At 36.0% G+C, this 20,474-nt stretch overlaps 1 protein-coding gene and 1 pseudogene across 2 annotated transcripts; one reads left to right on the top strand and one right to left on the bottom strand.

Moving 5' to 3' along the window:
- Positions 1–947: 947 nt before the first annotated feature.
- On the bottom strand, positions 948–1,723 carry LOC120290283 (annotated as a pseudogene).
- Positions 1,724–4,058: 2,335 nt separating this feature from the next.
- On the top strand, positions 4,059–19,812 carry LOC104433002 (non-functional NADPH-dependent codeinone reductase 2). Of its 2 annotated transcripts, XM_039306156.1 has the most exons (6): positions 4,059–4,211; positions 10,269–10,525; positions 11,995–12,348; positions 12,443–12,686; positions 17,934–18,113; positions 19,472–19,812. In XM_039306156.1, exons 3-6 carry the CDS (start codon positions 12,029–12,031, stop codon positions 19,694–19,696), a joined length of 969 nt encoding a protein of 322 aa, XP_039162090.1. In that variant the 5' UTR covers positions 4,059–4,211; positions 10,269–10,525; positions 11,995–12,028; the 3' UTR covers positions 19,697–19,812. The 2 variants fall into 2 exon arrangements, with proteins under 2 accessions (XP_039162090.1, XP_010043911.2); XM_010045609.3 differs by lacking the exon at positions 10,269–10,525.
- Positions 19,813–20,474: the final 662 nt, after the last annotated feature.

A 20,474-nucleotide genomic window follows, 5' to 3' on the forward strand; every position in this document is an offset into this window, starting at 1 on the left:
TTCTTGCGGTAGCCCAAAAAAGATTATATTGGCAAAGCCTCTCATTCTCTCTCTTCCTCTCTTCCCCTCTACTCCTGCAAGTTATAGCGCTGGTGAAGGCCACCACCACATTGTCCACCCCACCATGCCCAAGCCACCACCCTCACTGAGCCTGTAGCCGCTATCCTCGAGCCAGCAAGCCCCTATGTCATTCCTCCTTCTTGAGAGAGAGAGAGAGAGAGAGAGAGAGAGAGAGAGAGAGAGTTGCCAAACTGAGGGGCTGGGGGAGTGGCTTGTTGGCTAGGGCCATTGTCGATGGCCCGGACCTTTTGGCGATTTATCAATTTAATTCTTTTAACTAATTTTGGTTAGAAATTACTGACATGGCGATCTAGATGACATTCATTATCCTACGCATTGACATGGATAATTTTTGTACTCTCTAATTTTTTTAATATCTTTATAGAATCTTTTAATTATTTTTTTTCTTTTTTCTTTCCAACCTTGGGACAACAACCCTCACCTAGTTTGGGTGACAGCATCGCAAGCCTCAATAGCCATGGGTGAGGGCCTCTGTGCCCTTGCCAACCCTAGGCAAGAGCTAACCTCGCCTAGGGAGAGCACCTCGCCCGATCTAGTGAGGGATGGCCTTGCTGGCACTCACTAACTTGGGTGATGGTTGTGGCCCTCACCCATAGCCAGCAAGGGCGCAAAGGCTTTTGCCCGTGGCAAGCAAGGGTCGATTGGCAATTTCACTAGCCCAAGGTTGGAAAGGAAAAGAAAAAAGATATAATAAAAAAATTCTTAAATTGTCTACTTAACGTTAGTTGTGTCACATAAAATAGTCGATATTGACTAAACTATTATGTTAGCGTGTTTTTAGCCAAAGTTGGATAAAATGACTAAATTGACAAATTGTCACAACTTTTAAAATTGAATTGACATAATTAAAATGTTGAGGAGTGAATTTGCAAATTATGAAAATGTTTACGAATAAATTGGTGAAATCGAAAGGATTAAACTAAATTGGTATAAATGCAATATGTTTATGATATATGTTTTTTAATTTTCCTACTTTGTGTCCAATGCGTCATCTCCTCCCACTCCGACATCTCCAGTTTCGCCAACACTGCTTGCGGCTCCCAGGTGCAGATGAACCCACTGCCGTCCCGTCGAACACCTTGAAGGCCTCGCTCAAATCCGCATCCTCCCGCAACGGCGATCCTGCACCTCCTCCCTCCAAAGAAGGCCTCGTCGATCGATTGGGTTGTGGCGGTACGAAATCGTCAAACCAGAGGCCGTTGCTCCCCAGCTTGATGTAGGACTGGAGAATGGACTCGAGGTCAGAGTGATCAGCGTCAAGGCCGAGGAGGGCGAGAGCTCGAGAGAGCTCCTTTAAGGGTGATGAGGCCGTCGTCGTTCTTGTCAAGGAGGTTGAAGATGCGGCAAAGGCGAAGGGAGTTGAGGCTCGGGGAGTGCAGACGGAAGGAGGCGGACTTGGCACTTTGTGCTGGATGGCGAGAAGACGGCGTTGTTGGCCTCTGTTGCTGAAGCAACCTCCATGATCGAAGCTTGGTTTCTTCAGAGGAGAATGATGACCGATGGAGAATAATTGAAAATTCCACAGGGAGTGAATCCTCGGATTTGTCCAATTGAAACCCCATCCGAGCCACGTGTTGATCACTGAATGACTGGAACTACACTGACGTGGTCATCCGGGAATACCCACTACTTTTTCGACGAATTGTGCGCTGTTTAAATTTTGGATGGAGCGAGTAGATTCTAGAGAGACAAATATCGAAAATAGCGTGGCATATGGAAATTAAATATCTAGAGGAAATGTCAACATAATATCTAAAATTGTTGAGTGTCTCTTTAATTTTGTCTCAAATATTCGACTCCAATTGAGTTTTCATACTCAAATTGAATTTTGAAGTGACCCAACTTAAGAAAAAAAATGGATATTTAGCGTTGGTAGCGGATGGCTTGGGCTGCCCAAGCTCGTAGCCCAACACCAATCCATGGCGGGGGTGCAAGGGCTGTGCCTCATGGTACGGAGCAGTATACATATTATTTTCTAAAGTTATTAGGTTTTAAGAAAAAACATAAGGAGTCTTAAGGTTTTTTGAGCCAACTTTTTAGTACTTGAATTTACATATTGAAGTTTGCTTCTCTACTCTTTGTGGTTTTTCTCATAAGTTTTTTCACGTAAATCTATGTGTTTTTTTTCTTCCCAATTTTACTTTTGTTGTAATTTCCGCATAGGTCATACACAAAAATAGATAGTTCACTAATTATGCATGGAAACACGAACACCATTTACACCGTGACTTAACACCCACGTGATGATCTTCCAAAGCAATTCAAGTGAACAGATTTGCTTGAAATTTTCATACACAATCACGCTCAAAATAGGAACCGAATAATCGTCCAAGATATTTCAATTGATACAATTATTTGATAAAGTGTATTGAGGCTTTTTTTAAAGGAAAAGATGTTATAGAGAGGTAAACATCATTTCTTTTAAAGTTCAAATCGAATTAAAATTTTCCCACATTTGAAAGAGGACTTCAAAGTTCAAATTGGTTGCATCAAGCGAGTATGCATTGGTTTGTTGAGGAAGATACTACTGTTAGAAAGAAACGATGCTTAGACAGCTAACCTCAATGTCACAGAACATCCTCGTAAACATTTTTTATTTTGCCTTTTTTTTAAAAAAATTATTAGTTATTGTCGTTAGACAACTTTTATTTGTCTTCTTATAAAAGCCTTAAATTTATTAATCTTAAACGAACTTACAAGACGTATTTTTTTAATTTATTAGCTTTTCTCCCGTTGGATACCAATTAACTTTCGTCTGCCCACAACTCTTATTTTGAGTTGTTTACCGTTGCCTTTTTTTTTTCCTTAAAAATTTTCAACTTTCCTATTGAGATATAAACTTACCAACCCATTAAAAATCAACTATTTTCAGAAATTAACAACCTTAATTAAAGTATATATCAATTTTTTCTGCAGTTAAGTTACTTGTAGTTTTCCATAACCAACTCTTATCTATAAGTTATTGATGTGTCATTTACTTTTAAAATGACAACTTTTTATTTGTCTTTCTTTCCAAAACCTTAAATTCAAGTAACCCATGTTTATTTTTTTGTTGAGTTTGCAAATAAGTGATGGCTATGTTGGTAACCAGTCAAATCAAAAACTTGATTTGAACCATATCTTATATATATATTTGCAAAATTGGTTCTCACTATGGGCGTGCTCTCATCATTAGCAAGATGCTTCATTTTTTCACGCCTTTGATGTGGCCCTCACATCAAATTACTATTAACACCTAAATTTTATCATTTTATTTAGGACTTAATCGCATACAAAATTAGGAATTAATCACTAAAAAGAGACAAAGAAAAATAGGAAGTAAAGAGTAAACTAAATAATTTTCATTAAAATGCATCGTGTATGTTTTCATCAAAATCTATTATGCGTAGACATTAAGAGCATTTACATAACCATCACTAATTATTAAAATTTAAAAAATTTAAAAAAGAATCGAAAATTTTAAAAAAGGTAAAGTAAAAGAAAGAAAGAAAAGTAAAAAAAAAAAATCATTAAAAGGTATTGTACCGCATATTGAATGGTCTTTTATAATTTTTTCCAAAAAAGTCATCAAAAAAAAAAGATAAAAAAAATTATTTAAAGAAATTAATTACAAAAATAAAAAGAGAAAAGAAAAAGAAAAGAAAATGGAAAAAAAAATGAGACCGGGCCGGGGCAGGTCAGCCCGGCCTCTCTTTCCCTTTTCTTTTTCTTAGCCTGGGCCGGTCCACTTTTCTTTTATTTTGCCCAAAATGAGCCCAGCCTTCTTTTCCCCTCCCTCATATTGTCCTTCACGCATTCTGCAGAAAAGAGGCGAACGTACGCAAGCAAGAGGAGGTACAGAAGTTGATGGGACAGGCACGAGCCTCGTACCGGAGTTGGTGGTCGGGGGACAGACCGGCAGCAATAGCTGGCTTGGCAGAAGCCCATGCGCGCCGGTCGGTGGCCCTCAAAATAGGGAGAAGATGGGTGAGAAAAAGGGGGTTCTCGGCTGGCTTTTTGGGGTAGAGAGAGAGCAAGAGAGAAGGAGAGGACTAGCCAAAGGGAGAGAGGGAGCTCGTAGGAAAGCTTCGCCGTCGTCAGTCATCCGCCCGAGAGCCGCCGTTCGCCGCAGCCCTTTCCCATTAAGCCAGGTAGGAGCGCTTCTCCCGTTGGAACTTGCTCGAACCGTTAGAACTTTTTGACCAAAATCTTGACAAGCGGAAGTGAGTTTAAGACGGTTCATGATGTTTTGAAGCTAATGCATCATGCTTAGGTTGAGGAATGCATCCGGTTTGAACCCATTACTCGAGTTCATGAACGCATACCAACTGCTCGACGCTTTGCTTGGATGAAGCGTTAAACATCTAGGAACACCGAACTTGAGTATTATTAAGTGAATCGTCGCAAAATAAGACAGATCTGGCATGAAACATGTCTATTTAAGCTTGTATGCATCATCTCTGGCTCGAAGATTGCAATAAATTCACTCTGGAACATGTTTGTTAAATCGCGTGTTAGCCGGTCGATAGAATGCCTGAGAGAAGGCCGAAATATCTATGCATGTTAGAGCTCAAGATCAATTCACATTTTGTCCTGTATTGGTTGGATTTGATTTAATATTAGTATTTTCTCTGTGTTTCCACGCAACTTGATGGAAAAATCCCACTCGAGTCGGTCGCATATGCATTTTTCGCGTCGGAAAGCTCCCTGTCGGAAACCCATCTCTCACGGCATGCCAACGGTTTGAGGCCGCATTAGTTAGGCTGCTCTTATCTATTGTTATGTATCCGTGCTTGTTGTTCACTAGGTTACTTGTTTTTTTTTTCAAAAAAAATGTCATTTCGGTATTTTCTTTTTGGGTTGGGGCCGGGAATGGGTGACCGGTGGGTGGACGTGTTTCTGTGGTGGTGATGGACGGCGGCCGAAGAGACGTTGTGTCGAGTTTCCCTTGTTCTGGAAAAAGTTGTAGGCGTGGCTTCGGGAGGACTCGGAGGAAGAGCGTCGCGAGGAAGGAGAAGACAACCTTCGGGAAAGAGAAAGAGGGAGCAGGGAGGAGAGAGAACAAAATAAAAAGAAAGAAAAAATCACGAAAAATCCTAAACTTTTTTTGTAACGTGAAAAACCTTAAATTTTGCCACTCAAACTTTTTTTGTGATTCAAAAACATTGAACTTCTGCTGCGTCACACATTTACCATAATATAATGATATTAAAAAAATTTCAATTATTTTTAAAAATTTCAAAAATAACAAAAATTCAAAAAAATTCCGATAATTCAACAACTTTCAAAGAACAAAAAAAAAAAAATTTCAGAAAATATTGAAAATTCGAGTTTTTTTAAAGATTAATTAAAAAAATTAGAAAATTAAGAAAAATTAAAAATTCTCAGAAAATTCCAAAATTCGGAAAAGTCTAAAAATTTCCGTAGTAATTAGATAGACAAAAAAAAAATCAAAATATTAAAAAATTCAACTTTTCTAAAAAAATCCAAAAAATTCTTCTTCTTTTTTTTTTTAAATCTTCAAAACGTTAAAAATTAATCTCTTAGTTTATTTTCTCTTTAAAAAAAAAAATGGAAGTATTTCAATTTAGAATCCTGTTCAAAAGGTTTTAGTTGTCCTTAAAAATGAATACCCTTGATTGTGCAATTTTGACACTTTGATTTTGGCTTCCATTTAGTCTAATTAGGATTAGTATTTATCTTTTCTTTGATGTTAAATTTTTGCTCTCCCATGCAATTTATTTAAACGCTTTTTTTATTGTTAATTGTTATTTTAATGATTGTGCACTCGTATGATCACTTCGCATGTTAATAGATAGGTATAAGATCAGTCTAGATTGCCTGACAAAAACATCTTTTTTTTTAAATGAAAAAGATTAGGTATTGAAATGGCACTAATTTGTTAATTAGTGTAATCAAATCCCAAAACCTAAACTCTCTAAAGTGAAGTATACTCTCATACCTCACTTAATTTTTAGCCGACCCCAATAGACTAGTGGCGACTCTTTATTACAAAATTCCTATAAATCCTCAAATTCTCGCGTGAGGTATGAGCTTGGAAGAGCTCATGCTTAATCATGGGTTATAAGCTCGTCTTTTAAGTAATACTCCTAAATCTATATTCCCTTCCTCGATGGATAGGTTGCGACAATCACATGCATTGTTCATCTAATTTTACACAACGTAAGGTTCCATACCTTGCATATCTTATTATCCGCGTGCAAACGTTCCATGTTGATTGGAATAGGGTTACAATAGAAATCTATATATGGGATGGAAAAAAGAGTGACTCCTTTAGTTTAAGCCTCGTCTGTATCACAAAAAAATATAAAGAAACATGACAAATTTTATCGTTCCCAAAACTCAATGAATACTGATGAGGTGACGGCAACGTTACTCGTTACTCCTTACTCCTTGGAAAGTAACGGTGCTCTCCAACCACAAAATTTTTCAAGGAAACAGACAACTTAGTGGGATTCTTTACATTACAAAAATAGATTAAATAAAAATGAAAATATAAAAATATTAAGGAATTGAAAAGAATTTTATGGAAATCATTATCCAAGTGAAATATTTTAAATTTCATATAGAAAGACTAGTTAAAATATTTTTTTATAAGACAATTAAATTTCGGATTTTTATTGACAACACCACTATGTAAAACATTTTTCATATTTGTAGTTGTAAAAAAATATATTCATCATTAAAAAATGAATACAATTATCAAAATTAACACTTGAACTCTTATTTATACAACTTCAATTTGAGCCAAAGCAATCCAACTTAACTCAAAAACCAAAATCATGATCAATTTGCTATCCAAAAATGAAATTTATTTACAAATTTATAGTATGTTGAATTTGTTTGATTAAATCTTTTGCCTCACTTCCTTTTTTTGTATTTTGTATAACCCAACTTTTTCACTGTGCTAGCCAAATTTCAATTTAACATATCTTAATTAGATAAGTACATATTGTGTCCAAGTTCAACAAATGCCACAACAAGATTCATTGTAGTGTACAATTTTTTTTTTTAACTTTTGGATAATGGTTTGGTATCTCATTAAAGAGAAAAGCGACCATAATGGCACCGTTATCTACAATCAAATGACGGATTGTCTTCCACCGCGCAATTTAAATCGAGTAACCCACAAACTTGAGTAGCAGGTTTTTCCACTTTTTTTTTCTTTGGGGGTTGGATCCGGTTTTTCCACTTCACGAGTCTATTTAGAGAGAAGGCTGAAGCTTCCTAAAAAGGACAAAAAAAAAAAAAAAAGAAAAAAAAGAAAATTTCTTCAGCTAAAGTTCTAACATAATTTTCAGAAATACAAATTGTTTTTTAATTGCTGGAAATGATAGGAATTTCCTAAACATTCTCTTTATATTTCAAGAACCATAATTCTCTAGAAATCTGCATGAGAGAAAAAGTGTTAAGGTAAGTCTTAAGGCCAGGTGAAAGGTGAAGTAATTTATATATGCTTAAGCATTATATGACATGCCACTTCGTCAAATATGAAGCATAAAGTGCTATAAAAAGTTCTTTAAAAGAACAAATAAGTTAATAATATAAGCGAAGGGAACAAGATAAATTATTCATCCAATTTCTTTGGGAAATTTGGAATGAAATCTCAATTATCGGGATTTCCTTTAATCCCTCTAAGTGGAATTGCTTAAATGTGAGTACAATAAAAATAAGATAAGAGAAATGATAAACTTGAAGAAAACCTACAAAACATCCATAATAATTCAAAAACTATGATTTGTAATCATTTGTGATCACCAATTGAGCCACCATGACCATGAGCTTATCTCGAGCAGCCATGATCAGCCATGATCTTGAGCTTTGCAAATCGAAACTCCAATGGTTGTGGCTGCCACGCTCATGGTTGTTGCAAGCTTAGAGCTAGAGCTCATGACTACAACGGTCACAATGATCCTCCTTCTCTTTCTCTCTCTCAATTTTGTTTATTTATTTTTTAATATTGTTTGATGTGGTGCCTTTTTGACTCATAATACTTTTCAATGAATCATGACATGACATATGTATTTCAATGTGACACGTATATCACCAATGTCTATATCATTAATTCTGTAATCCATGACATTTTCTAAAAGGTTGAGGGTCATTTTTTAATATAAAAAAAATTAAAGATAGAAGAATGATTTTGATTTTGATTTTCGGATAAAAACAAAGGAATAATGGTTATATTATTCCATAAATAAAATAAGAAAACAAAACCTTCATTTCATCATCTGTAGTGTTTTTTTTTTTTTTTTATCTAGTTTCCTTTTTGAATTAATTAAGGTTAGCAAATATAATAATATATTGTTTAGATTTCAATCGGTTGTCCATTCCTTTGAAATGGAGATTGCGGCCCACAATCCACCATCATCATCTTGGATAACGGTGGCCATTAGGCTAGCATCTCCCAAACTCAATTTGTTAGAATAAGACTCGAGTTTAGACTTATAGGCGAAACTTCTAATTTCCGACATCTGAATTGGGAAATTTAAAAGGAAATAAATTAATGGGCCACGCAATTTCCTTAATGTATTGGAATCCCCATCCCCACCCAATTCCATTAGCATGGGCTTGTGTGCCCAATAGATTAAGGAAAGTTAACTTGAATTAACTTAATCTCACTCGGACCTAGGAAGTTATTAAAAAAAGAAGAAGAAATCCTATGCATATTGTACTTATCTCAATACAATTCTAGACTTTTCAATTTAGCTAACTTAGTCATAAACCTTTTGAAAATTTGTCAATTCAGACTATCCAAATAATTTTAATTGAAAATCGCTAATGTTGATGTCGGTCGTTTTATGTGGCACTGCCAGCATAGCATGTCAACACCAGCACTAGTGGTGTCATGTCAATAATTTCCGGTCAAAATCAAATTTTTAATAGTTTTAGGACTAAATTGGCCAAATTAAAATATTTAAGATTGAATTGTTAATAAGTGAAATAAGTTTATAACTCCTTTGGTGATTTTACATGAGGACTTTGCATTAGATTTTGACTCCGCCAAGTGGGCTCCACGCTAATATATATAATATATATATATATGTATATGTATTTTTTCAGCCTAATTCCATAAGAAGACCTCAACTTTAGGTTCAATCATAATTTTTCCAAACTTTTAGTTGCCTAAAAAAGTCCTAATTTTCACTCTAGTCTCATATTTGGCCACATCTCTAAAAATTACCACTAATTTCTTGGAAATTATCAACATGAGGTTATTAAAATAAGTAACTTCATCAACATTGTTAAACACAATAATAGCCCCCTCACCTTCGTATAAAATAATAACAATCTCTTAATGTCATTAATATTGAAGAAACTAGTGGCAATTCTTGGGAGTTTAGGCAGATTTAGGATTAAAGTGAAAGTTGAGGATATTGTTTAGAGAAAATAAAACGTGAGGCAAAAATGGGATTTGACCTAAAGTTAGCATTTTTTAAAAGAAAATTATCCCCTTTTTTTTTAAGGTTTTGTTTAGTGTGCCTAGTTCACATGTGTACTGCAACTGCGAGTGGCGCAATCAAAGTTCTTTTACGGAACAATGTTATTTGTTGTCAAGCATATCGGACTTTAACTATCGAAATATGTGGGGTAATTTGATTTCACTAGTTAATGGTCGTGGGTCCATTTCTTCTTGTATTGTGTTGTTGTCGACTTTAGATTGTGGATACGAATGGGCTATCAAGATACGTGTGAAGATAACAGGACTCTTCTCAACCATGTACAGTCCATGTGTGACGAAACAGCTCCCTTCATTTGAAGTGGAACCACTTGTTTTTTTTTTTTTAATCGGTTCTACTTTATTTCTATTTTAACCTTCACTCTCAGACTTTTACGTGGGAGTCAAAACCCACTCCTAAAATGAAATCATCCCACCCCAACCCTTTTGAGAAAGTGGGGATTCGAACCCCTCACTTCCTCCTTCCATATTGGAACCACTTGTTGACGATTGAGAAATTTGTCCCATTTCTTCTTGTATTGTGCTGTCGTCGACTTTAGATTGTGGATACGAATGGGCTATCAAGATACGCGTGAAGATAACAGGACTCTTCTCAATCATTTACAGTCCATGTGTGACGAAACAGCTCCCTTCATTTGAAGTGGAATCACTTTTTGATGATTGAGAAAATTGTCCCGGCCTCACTTTAGTTCCCGAATAATTTCCAACGCATCCTCTGCCCCTGCAGTACCGCCACCAGCAACCTCAGTTACGTTTGCACCCGTTCGTCTTCACCAGATCTCGTGCTAGCCCAACAAAGCTTTGCCAATTGCCCTTCCTGTGCCTTGAACAATCCTTCACCAAGTCGCCACATCAGTCCTCCCGCCGGTGGCTTCCCGTTGCTGTAAACAAGCCTTGCCGGTGACCACCGCACTCAACGGCTGCCCTTTTTGCTAGGATCCATAGCTTCACCACCAGTCCATTCGAGTCGATAATACAAATTAGGTATTTCCCTAAACCAAATCCAATCTAATTGGGCTTGTTTGATTCTAACCGTGATTGGTTTTGAGATTTGCTAACATAACAATGTTTGGATTACCGTGAAAATAATAACTTCTTGTGAGTTACTAATTATTGAAATAGTACACCTCATAACAATTTATAGTTATTAGTTATGTGGTTTTTTTGTAGTAATTCTCACGTTAGATTAAAGATTGTCACCCAATCATTTCTCTTTGAGAATTTAGGGTTACCCCGTTTAGGAAATTTCCTGTTTGAGTTGCGCACATTATCGAGATTTTGATCTTTAAGAATAAAGATCAGATTATAGATGACTTTTATTTCCTAATTTGGGTTACGATTAATATTTGAATTATACGGGCTTGCATCGCATGTTTTTAATTCCATAAATTTTCATGTTATGAAAAATACAAAAATTGCATTGCATGATAGGATAGATTGGATTTATATCAGTTTTCTAATTTAGAATCGCATATGTAGGAGCCATGTAGTAATTTAGGAAATTGCCTAATGTTGAATAAGATTTAATATAAATCATTTCTAAATTTAAGTAAGGTAATCACATATATTAGTTGGTATCATATTCTAGCATAAAGAAAATTCAAAGAAATAGCATGCATATATTATATAGAATTAATTGTATCATTGATCTCGCGTAATTGTTCTCATGTCATCATTGTTATGTCATGTCATCATATCAATATTATTTAATTATTGCATGTTTAGGCCCCCTATAAATTAAATTGCATGTCATATTAGAATTAGGTTACATATAAATTGCATCTATATAACACATGTCATTAGTCTAATGATTTGTGAATGTTAAATTAGAATTCATGTAATCACGGGACTTAGATTATAATTGCATCCACAAGAAGAAAAATCCAAAAAGAAAAAAATATCATTGCATTTAGAAATTATGGTTAGGGCATGCATATTGTAGTGACCATCCTGCGAAATACTCAATGTTTTGGACATAAAATGAGCTTTTACTTTGCTTAATGCATTTATGGTTGCTCTTTTTCTAGCAAGTTATTTATTACTTTGATTTGTGGATTGATGCACACCTATTGCATGTTAGTGGTTTATGATCAAAATTGACCAGGACTATCCACAAAATGTTTTTGAAATAAAAAGAAAGATATTTTCCCACACTTTACTTGAGTTTCTATTTGACCCGTAATATTTTAGTAGCAACTCCTAATTGAATTAAATTACATGTTAAATTCATTAAATCAAAACCTCAAAACTCCAATCGGTATGAGATTAAAAGAGTTCACACTAAGTCTTTGGCTAAGTAATCAATTTGCTTTCCTTTTGACAATTTATCTTGGGGAAGTTCGCGACATGGATATAGTACTTTTCCTTGATTTAATTTATTTTCATGCCGAATAGAATATGGTTACAACGGGATCTATGTATGCGTTAAAAAGAGATTCATTCCTATATTTTAGGTCTCCCCCGCATCACGAAAAAGTACGGACAAGCATGGCCAATGTTATTGTTCCTGCGACTCAGGTCAACACAAACGGCAAAGCGATCCCGCTTCTTGGCTTTGGAACAGCCGAGTTCCCGTTTGGCTCCAATGACAACGTAAAGGAACACATTCTCCATGCGATCCAATTGGGCTACCGGCGCTTTGACTCGGCCTCAATTTACCTGTCTGAGCAGCCCCTTGGAGAAGCCGTGGCTGATGCCCTCAAGCTCGGCCTCATAAACTCACGTGAGGAGCTGTTCATCGCCACGAAGCTCTGGTGTGGTGACGCGCATGGTGACCGCGTTGTCCCTGCGCTTCAGAGATCCCTCAAGTACAATCTCAGTTAACATATGAATGATACTAGTACCAAGTTTGTGCGCTTCATTATCCTCGTTTTCACTACATCGATCGGTTCTTGTGAGTAGGAATCTTGGGCTCCAATTCGTGGACCTGTATCTTGTGCATCTTCCGGTGAGCTTGAAGGCAGGGGAGTGTGAATTTCCGGTGAAGAAGGAGGATCTGCTTCCGTTTGATTACGAAAGTGTGTGGAAGGCCATGGAAGAGTGTCAGAAGCTGGGCTTGACCAAAAGCATAGGAGTGACCAATTTCTCATGCAAAAAGCTGGAGAAGTTGCTGAGCATTGCTGAGATTCCTCCTGCTGTCAACCAAGTGAGTTTATCGTTGGTCCATTCGAATTCATATTTCCTTAAAATTGCTCCAGAAAAAAAAAATTGTTTCTCAGAACAAAGAAAAGCTACCAAAAACATACTTTCCAAAAAAAAAAAAAATTGTTTATTTCAAGTCTAGAATTGCACGCACCTCTTTTATATATTCATTCTAGGTGAGCAACAAGGACCGCCTGAACTGAACCGGCCAGTTCTGGGTGGTTCTCAAGGGGCCAGTCTGATTCGTGGTTTCATAAATTGGAACTAATGATTTTTGGACTGGTTCCAGAGGTGGAACTACCTTGACCGACTTTTTTTTCCCTTAAAAATCTTCAAAGAACAGCAGCCTCTCGCGCTTGCTCTTCCTTCTTGACTCTCACATCTCTTTCCCTCTCTTCATGGCGGCCGACGGCATTCTCGACAAGCCGGGTGTAGTGGGAGTCGAGGAGGGTGATGGGGACAGAGGCGGAGTTGATCTGACCACTATTGAGTTTTGGGGGGGGGGCAATGGCAATGGGGCAATGCAGAGGAGAGAGGAGAGAGGAGGGAGGAGAGACAACAAACATGAGGATTCAAAAGTGCTCGAGTGCGAGCTCGGAGCGAATTGGAGGTGTAGAGTCTCTTCCTTATCTCTCAAAAATGGAGGACTTGTCACAATGGTTTTTGTGGAAGGAGAAGGGGAAGGGGGTTTGTGTAGAGAAGAGAGAGAGATGGAGATGGGACACGACGGATGAGAGAGAGAACAAAAATAAATGCCTTTAATTCGATAGAGACTTCTAAGGAAGAAAACTAGGGCTGTATTTGGTTCAGTATTTTGAAAGTTCCTTAAAGGAAAATTTGAAGTGTCTAACAACTATTCTCCCAAGAAGCTTTAGGTTGAAAGTTGACATTGGAAATGCTGAAAACCCAATGCTAGTAGGAATTAGCATTGAGCTTTCAGCATTTAACCACATGCTACAACTAATTTTTATTATATTAAAACAACTCTCGCTAATTTATCAATTTTCCAATTTTGTCCATTGTTACTGTTCATCTTTTTTGAGCAAGGGTAATCAGCAAGGGCAGCTGACAAGGTTAGATTGGGTTTGCAAGAAGTCGCGAGGGGCTGACAAGAATAGATCAGGTTGGCAAGGGGTCGGTGAGGCTAGATTAGGTCGGTTGCTTGGGTCATGAGACCTTGGAGAAAACCATTTGAGGTTGCGTGACCCCAAGCGATGAGGTTTCAAGTCACATGCCCTCGGCCGATTGCTTGGGTTGCGACGCTTAGGGTCGCGCAACCCTCACCAAGGGTCACACAACCTTGGACGATGGCAATTGGCGTCAATTCTGGCTCGCCAACGACCTTAGCCCTTCGTTAAAAGGGTTTGATTTTTTTTTAATTAAAAAAAAATTAGACCCAAAAGCCTTTGCAAAAAAATATTTGTTAAACACTATTTAGGATGAAATAGCTTTACAAAAAAATAAAAAATTACGAAACGCAATTTACATTTCCCCTGTGAGCTTTAGGCCAAAAGCATTTGCATTTTCTAAGGGCTTATTTGCAAATCTAAACCAAATCCACCCTAAATGTAATAGACAAGGACATCATATGGCTTAGAAGTGGAGACCATGCTGCTCTCTTCAGTGTTTAAAGATTTGACTAGTTTCATTGGACCAGTTCGGTCCCAAGTTCCCAATTTTGGGAACTAGTCCACTCGATGCAATTTCCGATTTTATCTTAGAAGTGGACTAGATCAGGAATTAATCATTTCCGGTTTATTTAGTCTGTGTGCGATTTTGACTTCAAAATAGTTCAAGTTCACTATGTGTGTGTTGAGTAGGAGCTGCGGAGTTTGGAGATTGATATTTTATTTCATTTATTTATTTTGGAAGAGATGAGAAATACCACGGCCCAAGTCATTTTGATGCTTCACCCAAAAGAGGGAAAGGATCACTCTGAATTCCGATGCGTTTAACATATTCGGTTGAAAAAAATTGTAATTGAATTGGGTCATGTCGTCCACCAGCATAATACCAAATTTCCTCTCACCCTCAAGCCTTGGTTCGTGGGATTGTGCTAAAAAGATAAGGGCGCGTTTGATAACGTTTCTGTTCAAAACCTGCTTAGGAAGAACAGAAATGAAAAAGTGTTTCTGTTTCGAGGAACAATTTTTGACCAAAAACATGCGTTTGGTAAACTTGTTCGGGAATAAAAATGAATAGAAACACGTTTGGTAAATTTATGTTCTTTTTTGTTTCTTTTAATTATTTAATATTTTTATTTTATTTTTCATTTTTTTCCTTTTTTTTATTTTTTTCTTCTTTCGGCCGGTCGCCGGCCTCCGGCGACCAGCCGATGGGGCCGGCAGCCTCGCCCAGCCACGGCGAGGCTCGCCGGGGCGGCGACACTTCGGCGAGGTCGCCGACCCTCGACGGCCGGTCGCTGGCCATGGCCGAGATCGGCGACCGGCCAAAGAAAAAAGAAGAATAAAAGAAGAAGAAAAGAGAAAAAGAAGGAAGCGTTTCTTCAAAATTGTTTCTGGAACAATAAACAATTTTTTTTTGTTTCTCATTTATGTTATTTTTGAGTTCTGGGAACAAAAAAACAAAAAAAGAACAGAAACGCAACCAAACGCGTTTCTGTTCTTTTTTTGGTCCCGGGAACAAAAAAATTGTTCATAAACAGATCCTAGAAATAAAAACATGCAGGCCCTAAAAATCCCATCCTCTCTCTTTCTGTTTCTCTCCTTTCCCCCTCGTTTCCGACGAGCTACAGTGTCCATGAATACCGCGGCCTCACTGTCCAGTGTCCATCCTGCTGCAAAAAAAACAAATGATTGATCAATAAAATAACTACAAAATGAAAATAAATTGTACATATTAGAAAACGACTTTTAGATATCTTACTGAAACGAGGAAAGCACTCATACTAAAAAACCTAGTCATACTAGGAAACCTATTGTGATTGAATTTCCTTTACAACCTCAGACTCAAGAATGCTCTCAACACACTCACCAAGCCTGAGCCGTTGCCCTCACTGAGCTTGCTGCCGCCGCTGTCAGTCGAGCTGGCAACGCCCATGTCATCCCATCCCCTCTAGAACTCGTGGGAAGGTCATGACCTTTGCTGTGAGTTAAAGAGAGAGGCTTCATGGTGGCCTCGAGATGTCAATGGAGGCGCACCAAGGAAGGGATGATGTCAGTGTAACGACCGGTCCAACAATGATAGGGAGTGGTCCTCAAGACCAGAGAGCCTAAACAAGGAGTAATTCTTGATATGCTTTTAAGATAGTGAAAGAGTAGAAATAAATTGAACTGTGCACTAAATATGAGGAGAGCAATTTTGAGATATATATGAAAACTAGAACTTACAAAAATAATTGACATAATGACAATGCTTAACATTGGAACTCTAGAAGTAAGCATGCTCAGATGGGAAACACTCTTACGATGGGTGACCTTTTAGAAAATGTCCACTTGTATGCCAAATAACAAAATTGTAAAGCTCACTATCAGACAAGTCAGAGTGGACAATATGTTAGTGAGTTAATCCGGAGTGCTGCGATATGGTATCTAAGTGGGATCCCCCTCCAGTAGGTGTATAGTTCGGGAACGAACCATGCAGAAGTCGGTAAGCTTATAACGACCCAATCAAACGAGGGAGGGGAGTAGTCATTAGGGCCTGAGGGCCTGGACAAGGAGCACTTCCTAGCATGCATCTATGATTTTGAACGGGGTTAAAATGAATTGAACTGTGCACCGAATAAGAGGAGTGATTTCGAGATGTGTGTGGACGCATGTGAAAATTGGAATTAATTCATAGAGTTGTCTTTTCACGTAATAGCAATGCTAAAGAATCACTCCTAGGATAGTTTTTTTTTTTTTTTTGGAGCAAAAATCACTCCTAGGATAGTTGACCTTCTAAAAAGGTACCCTCCTTTACATCAAAGGACTAAACTATGATGCTTAATATGAGACATGGCAAAGCGGATAATATTTTAATGAGTTAATTTAGGACATCACGGTCAGCGAGGCCAATGAGGCTTCATGCAATTGCATGCACATGTGAGGGAAAGGGAGGAGAGGGTCAGGTTTTGGATTATTATTATTATTATTTTCTCTTTCTCTGTTCTTGTGCTTTGTTCTGGATTTACAAGTGTATGATATAACTCGCATAACTCATCAACAAAAATGATTGGTTGGAGAAAACATCCAACGAACACACAACCCTCTAACTTTTTCGTGCATAAGTTTTAAGGTACATCTAAGGCCTACATGGATGGCAAAGGCAACAATGTCAAATCTCCTAAAATTGGGAATATTACAAAAAAACCCATCAACCTATTATATTTGTGACAATTCAGCTTTAAGTCTTTTAATAGTGCTAATTTAATCCTAAATATTTTCAATATTACTTATATGAACACTAACCGAAACTGATTTTTTTTTTGTTTTGTTTTTTTCTTTTCTTTTCATTGACTTTTTTGGGACTAAAGGCCGAGAAGGCTCGACAACCAGAGGAGAGGGCCGAGACATCCTCGCCAGATTTGGGCATTGCGGCCTCGGCCATAACAGGCGAGGGTATCATGGCCTTGACCAAATATGGGCAAGGGGCCAAGCCCTCATAAGTCTTGAAGAATTAATGCATCATTTAATTATCAATAAAGTCAAAAAGGGTAACTTGAGCTATGCTAGAACATCATACGTAGGAAATCTCATATATAAAAGGGTCAATATTATAAACAAAATCTCAAATTGGATTTGTACTAGACTAATTATTGGATCACCAAAAATCTCACTACACTTGTGACAAATTCACCATGTTAATATAGATTTTTACGTAAATTTGCTATGTCAATTGATTTATTGCCATGTGTCATCCAGTTTAGCAATTCCATAATAAAATTTATGTAACCTAATGAAGGGTAAATATGTCACGAGTGTACCAATTTGAAGTTTTTGGTTATCAAAAAATTAGTTTGGGGTAAAATTATCACAAAGGTACAAATTTAAGGTATTTCATGATATTAGCCTAAAAAAATATTGGAGGCGTTGAGATTGGTGGACAACATTCATTACAGTATGGAAAATATGTTAATATCATCATGATATTTTTTGTAGGAATAAGCGTGAAACTTACTATAATGAGATAACATTTTTTCTTCAAAGTGACTAGTTTCAATCTTAAATAAGATGAGTCTTAATTCCTTGGACTCTTACAAAAGGGTATAATTTTTATTATATGATTTAAATGGGTGTGGTTGATCATGTAGGTGGAGATGAACCCTTTGTGGCAACAACAAAAGCTAAGGAAATTCTGCAAGGAAAAGGGAGTACACATTACCGCCTTCTCTCCGTTAGGCGCCAAAGGAACTTTTTGGGGGACCAATAGAGTGATGGAATGCGAGGTGCTACAAGAGATTGCCAAAGGCAAAGGGAAGACGCATGCCCAGGTTGTCATCAATCTCCTATGCACTTTATCATTCTCGAATTGGATGATGCTATGCATTCATATATTGATTCAGATGATTAATTTAGACACTTGGTCCTCTCAAGTCAAAATTCTATGTAGCTAGGCTACGGTCAGTTATAATTACGTAAAATATAAATCCTATAGAATTAATCAAATTTGGTTAAGGGAAAGATATAAAGCCTTACAACACATGAATATTCCTTACCATTGGATCACTTTATCGCATTGTAAGATATTTAGCGCATTTGTTGACCAAGTCCATTAATTGAGCTAGAACTAAGTAAAATGTTAGAACATTACTTATTTTTATTAATATCTATCTAGTTATTATCATTGCACATATATAAGCAAGTTTACTCTTTACTCCTTATATGATGGGAAAATGATACAAATAGTCTCTAAACTTTGGCTTAATATGTAATGTCATCATTGAACTTTTAGTTTGTTTAATATAATCTTTGAACTATTGCTAAATCTTCAATCTTTTCCCTTAACTTTAGATAAGATAGTCCGAATGTTTCCATAATTATACTATTGCTCAAATGGTAAAATATTTTTAAATTTCAAAACATTTCCAAAACTAACCAAAAAAATATGCTATTTTTTTTTCTTTTTTTTTCTGGTCTTTGTTAATATTATTATAGTTCTATTCAATATTTTTATCTAATGATCTCTATATTAATAAAAATATAACATCATTTACATTTATATTTTTTCATAAGAAAATATAATAGTGATATTTATTAATCTCTGGAATAATTGTACTTATATAAATTTAAATTTGAATTCCTAATTTTTTTGATAGATAAAATCATCAATTTTTCTTGTGTTAGTGTTTTTTTAATTAATTTTAGCTAAATCTATAAATTAAAAATTAAAAATAGCAAGATTTTCAATCTAATACAATTGCAAATGAGGATTTAAATTTTACTATAATAGAGATCTAAGTTAAATTTTACTTGAATAAAAAAATTGTGATAATTATAAAGACAAAAGGAAGTTAAAAATAAAAATAAAGCCATATTTTTTTGTTGATTAAGGAAATGGATTAAAATGACAAGATATTCTGAAATTTAGCCAATACTGCAATTGTGAAAACTTATGAATATTACTGAGTGACTAACTTTTTGTTAGGGATAGTTAAGAAACTAGATTGAACAAAATGAAAATTTAGGGACTAGAATAATTTGAGGATCATATGAAACGAATTAAAAATTCAAGGATAACATTGCATACAGGGCCAAAGTTTAGAGATTATTTGTATCCCTTTTCCTACATGGATATGTTTCAAATAATGGTTAAACTCATATTTTGGCTATATTATTGGTTTACATGAAGGTTTGTTTAAGGTGGGTGTATGAACAAGGAGTCAGCGTGCTGGTGAAAAGCTTCAACAAAGAGAGGATGAAAGAGAACCTTGACATATTCGACTGGAGCTTGAGCCTTGAAGAATTGAACAAAATTAGTCAAATTCCACAAAAGAAAGGATTTGTCGGACTTGAAATAGTATCCCCAAATGGTCCTTACAAGTCTCCTGAAGAGCTTTGGGATGAGGAGATTTAATCAAGAATCATTATATTCATTCAATAAGTTCATTCAACTCGAGAAGTATTGAATGACTTGTTCAGAGATTGTTGGACCTTAATGCCAAATGAATGTCAGTCCCTTCTATTTTAGAATAGCATAATTATGTTCCCCCTTCCTTTTAGTATTTTGAATGGAATTGTGGAGTCCACTCATTTAAGAAATTTTGACTTACAATATATTGTTATTCTCACAACAACTCAAAATCTGTTATGTTAGTAAATTCCAATAATAAACTAGCTATCATGCATGCTCATACATGACAGCTTTTGCTTTGTTCAAATTTTGTGGATGGTATAAGTAGATGATTAAACGGCAAATGCTTAAACTGATTTCTCATATTTATGCTAATCTTCTAGACTTAAATACTTCAAAATGTTTCGTATCTTTACAAATTAATTACCTCAATTTACTTGTAAAAGACCTTAAATATAGTTCCACCAATTGATAATACCAGCTTCCTTTCCCTTTTTTTTAACTATCTTATAACTTATCTCTCTTTATATACAACTCTAAAAAGAAAAATAATTACTTTAGGGTAAGAAAACATTCTTTTTCTTAAAATAATTTTAGTTCCTAACTTTTTGGATAGATACAATCATCAAGTAATAATAATAATAATAAAGCCACATTTTTTTTTTGTTGATTTAGGAAATGGATTGAAATGACATAATATTTTGAAATTTTAGCCAATATTGTAATTATGAAAAGTCGTGAATATTACCAAATGACTAACTTGATGTTTTTATGGAAAGTT

This window comes from Eucalyptus grandis, chromosome 2, assembly GCF_016545825.1.
Source record: "Eucalyptus grandis isolate ANBG69807.140 chromosome 2, ASM1654582v1, whole genome shotgun sequence".
Taxonomy (NCBI): domain Eukaryota; kingdom Viridiplantae; phylum Streptophyta; class Magnoliopsida; order Myrtales; family Myrtaceae; genus Eucalyptus; species Eucalyptus grandis.

What these genes read in the sequence shown, in the direction of transcription:
- LOC104433002 (XM_039306156.1), top strand. Translation starts at nt 12,029, where the DNA reads ATGGCCAATGTTATTGTTCCTGCGACTCAGGTCAACACAAACGGCAAA. An exon ending in GCGCTTCAGAGATCCCTCAA is followed by an intron (nt 12,349 to 12,442) that starts GTACAATCTCAG and finishes TCTTGTGAGTAG; the next exon opens with GAATCTTGGGCTCCAATTCG. An exon ending in AAGGGAAGACGCATGCCCAG is followed by an intron (nt 18,114 to 19,471) that starts GTTGTCATCAAT and finishes GTTTACATGAAG; the next exon opens with GTTTGTTTAAGGTGGGTGTA.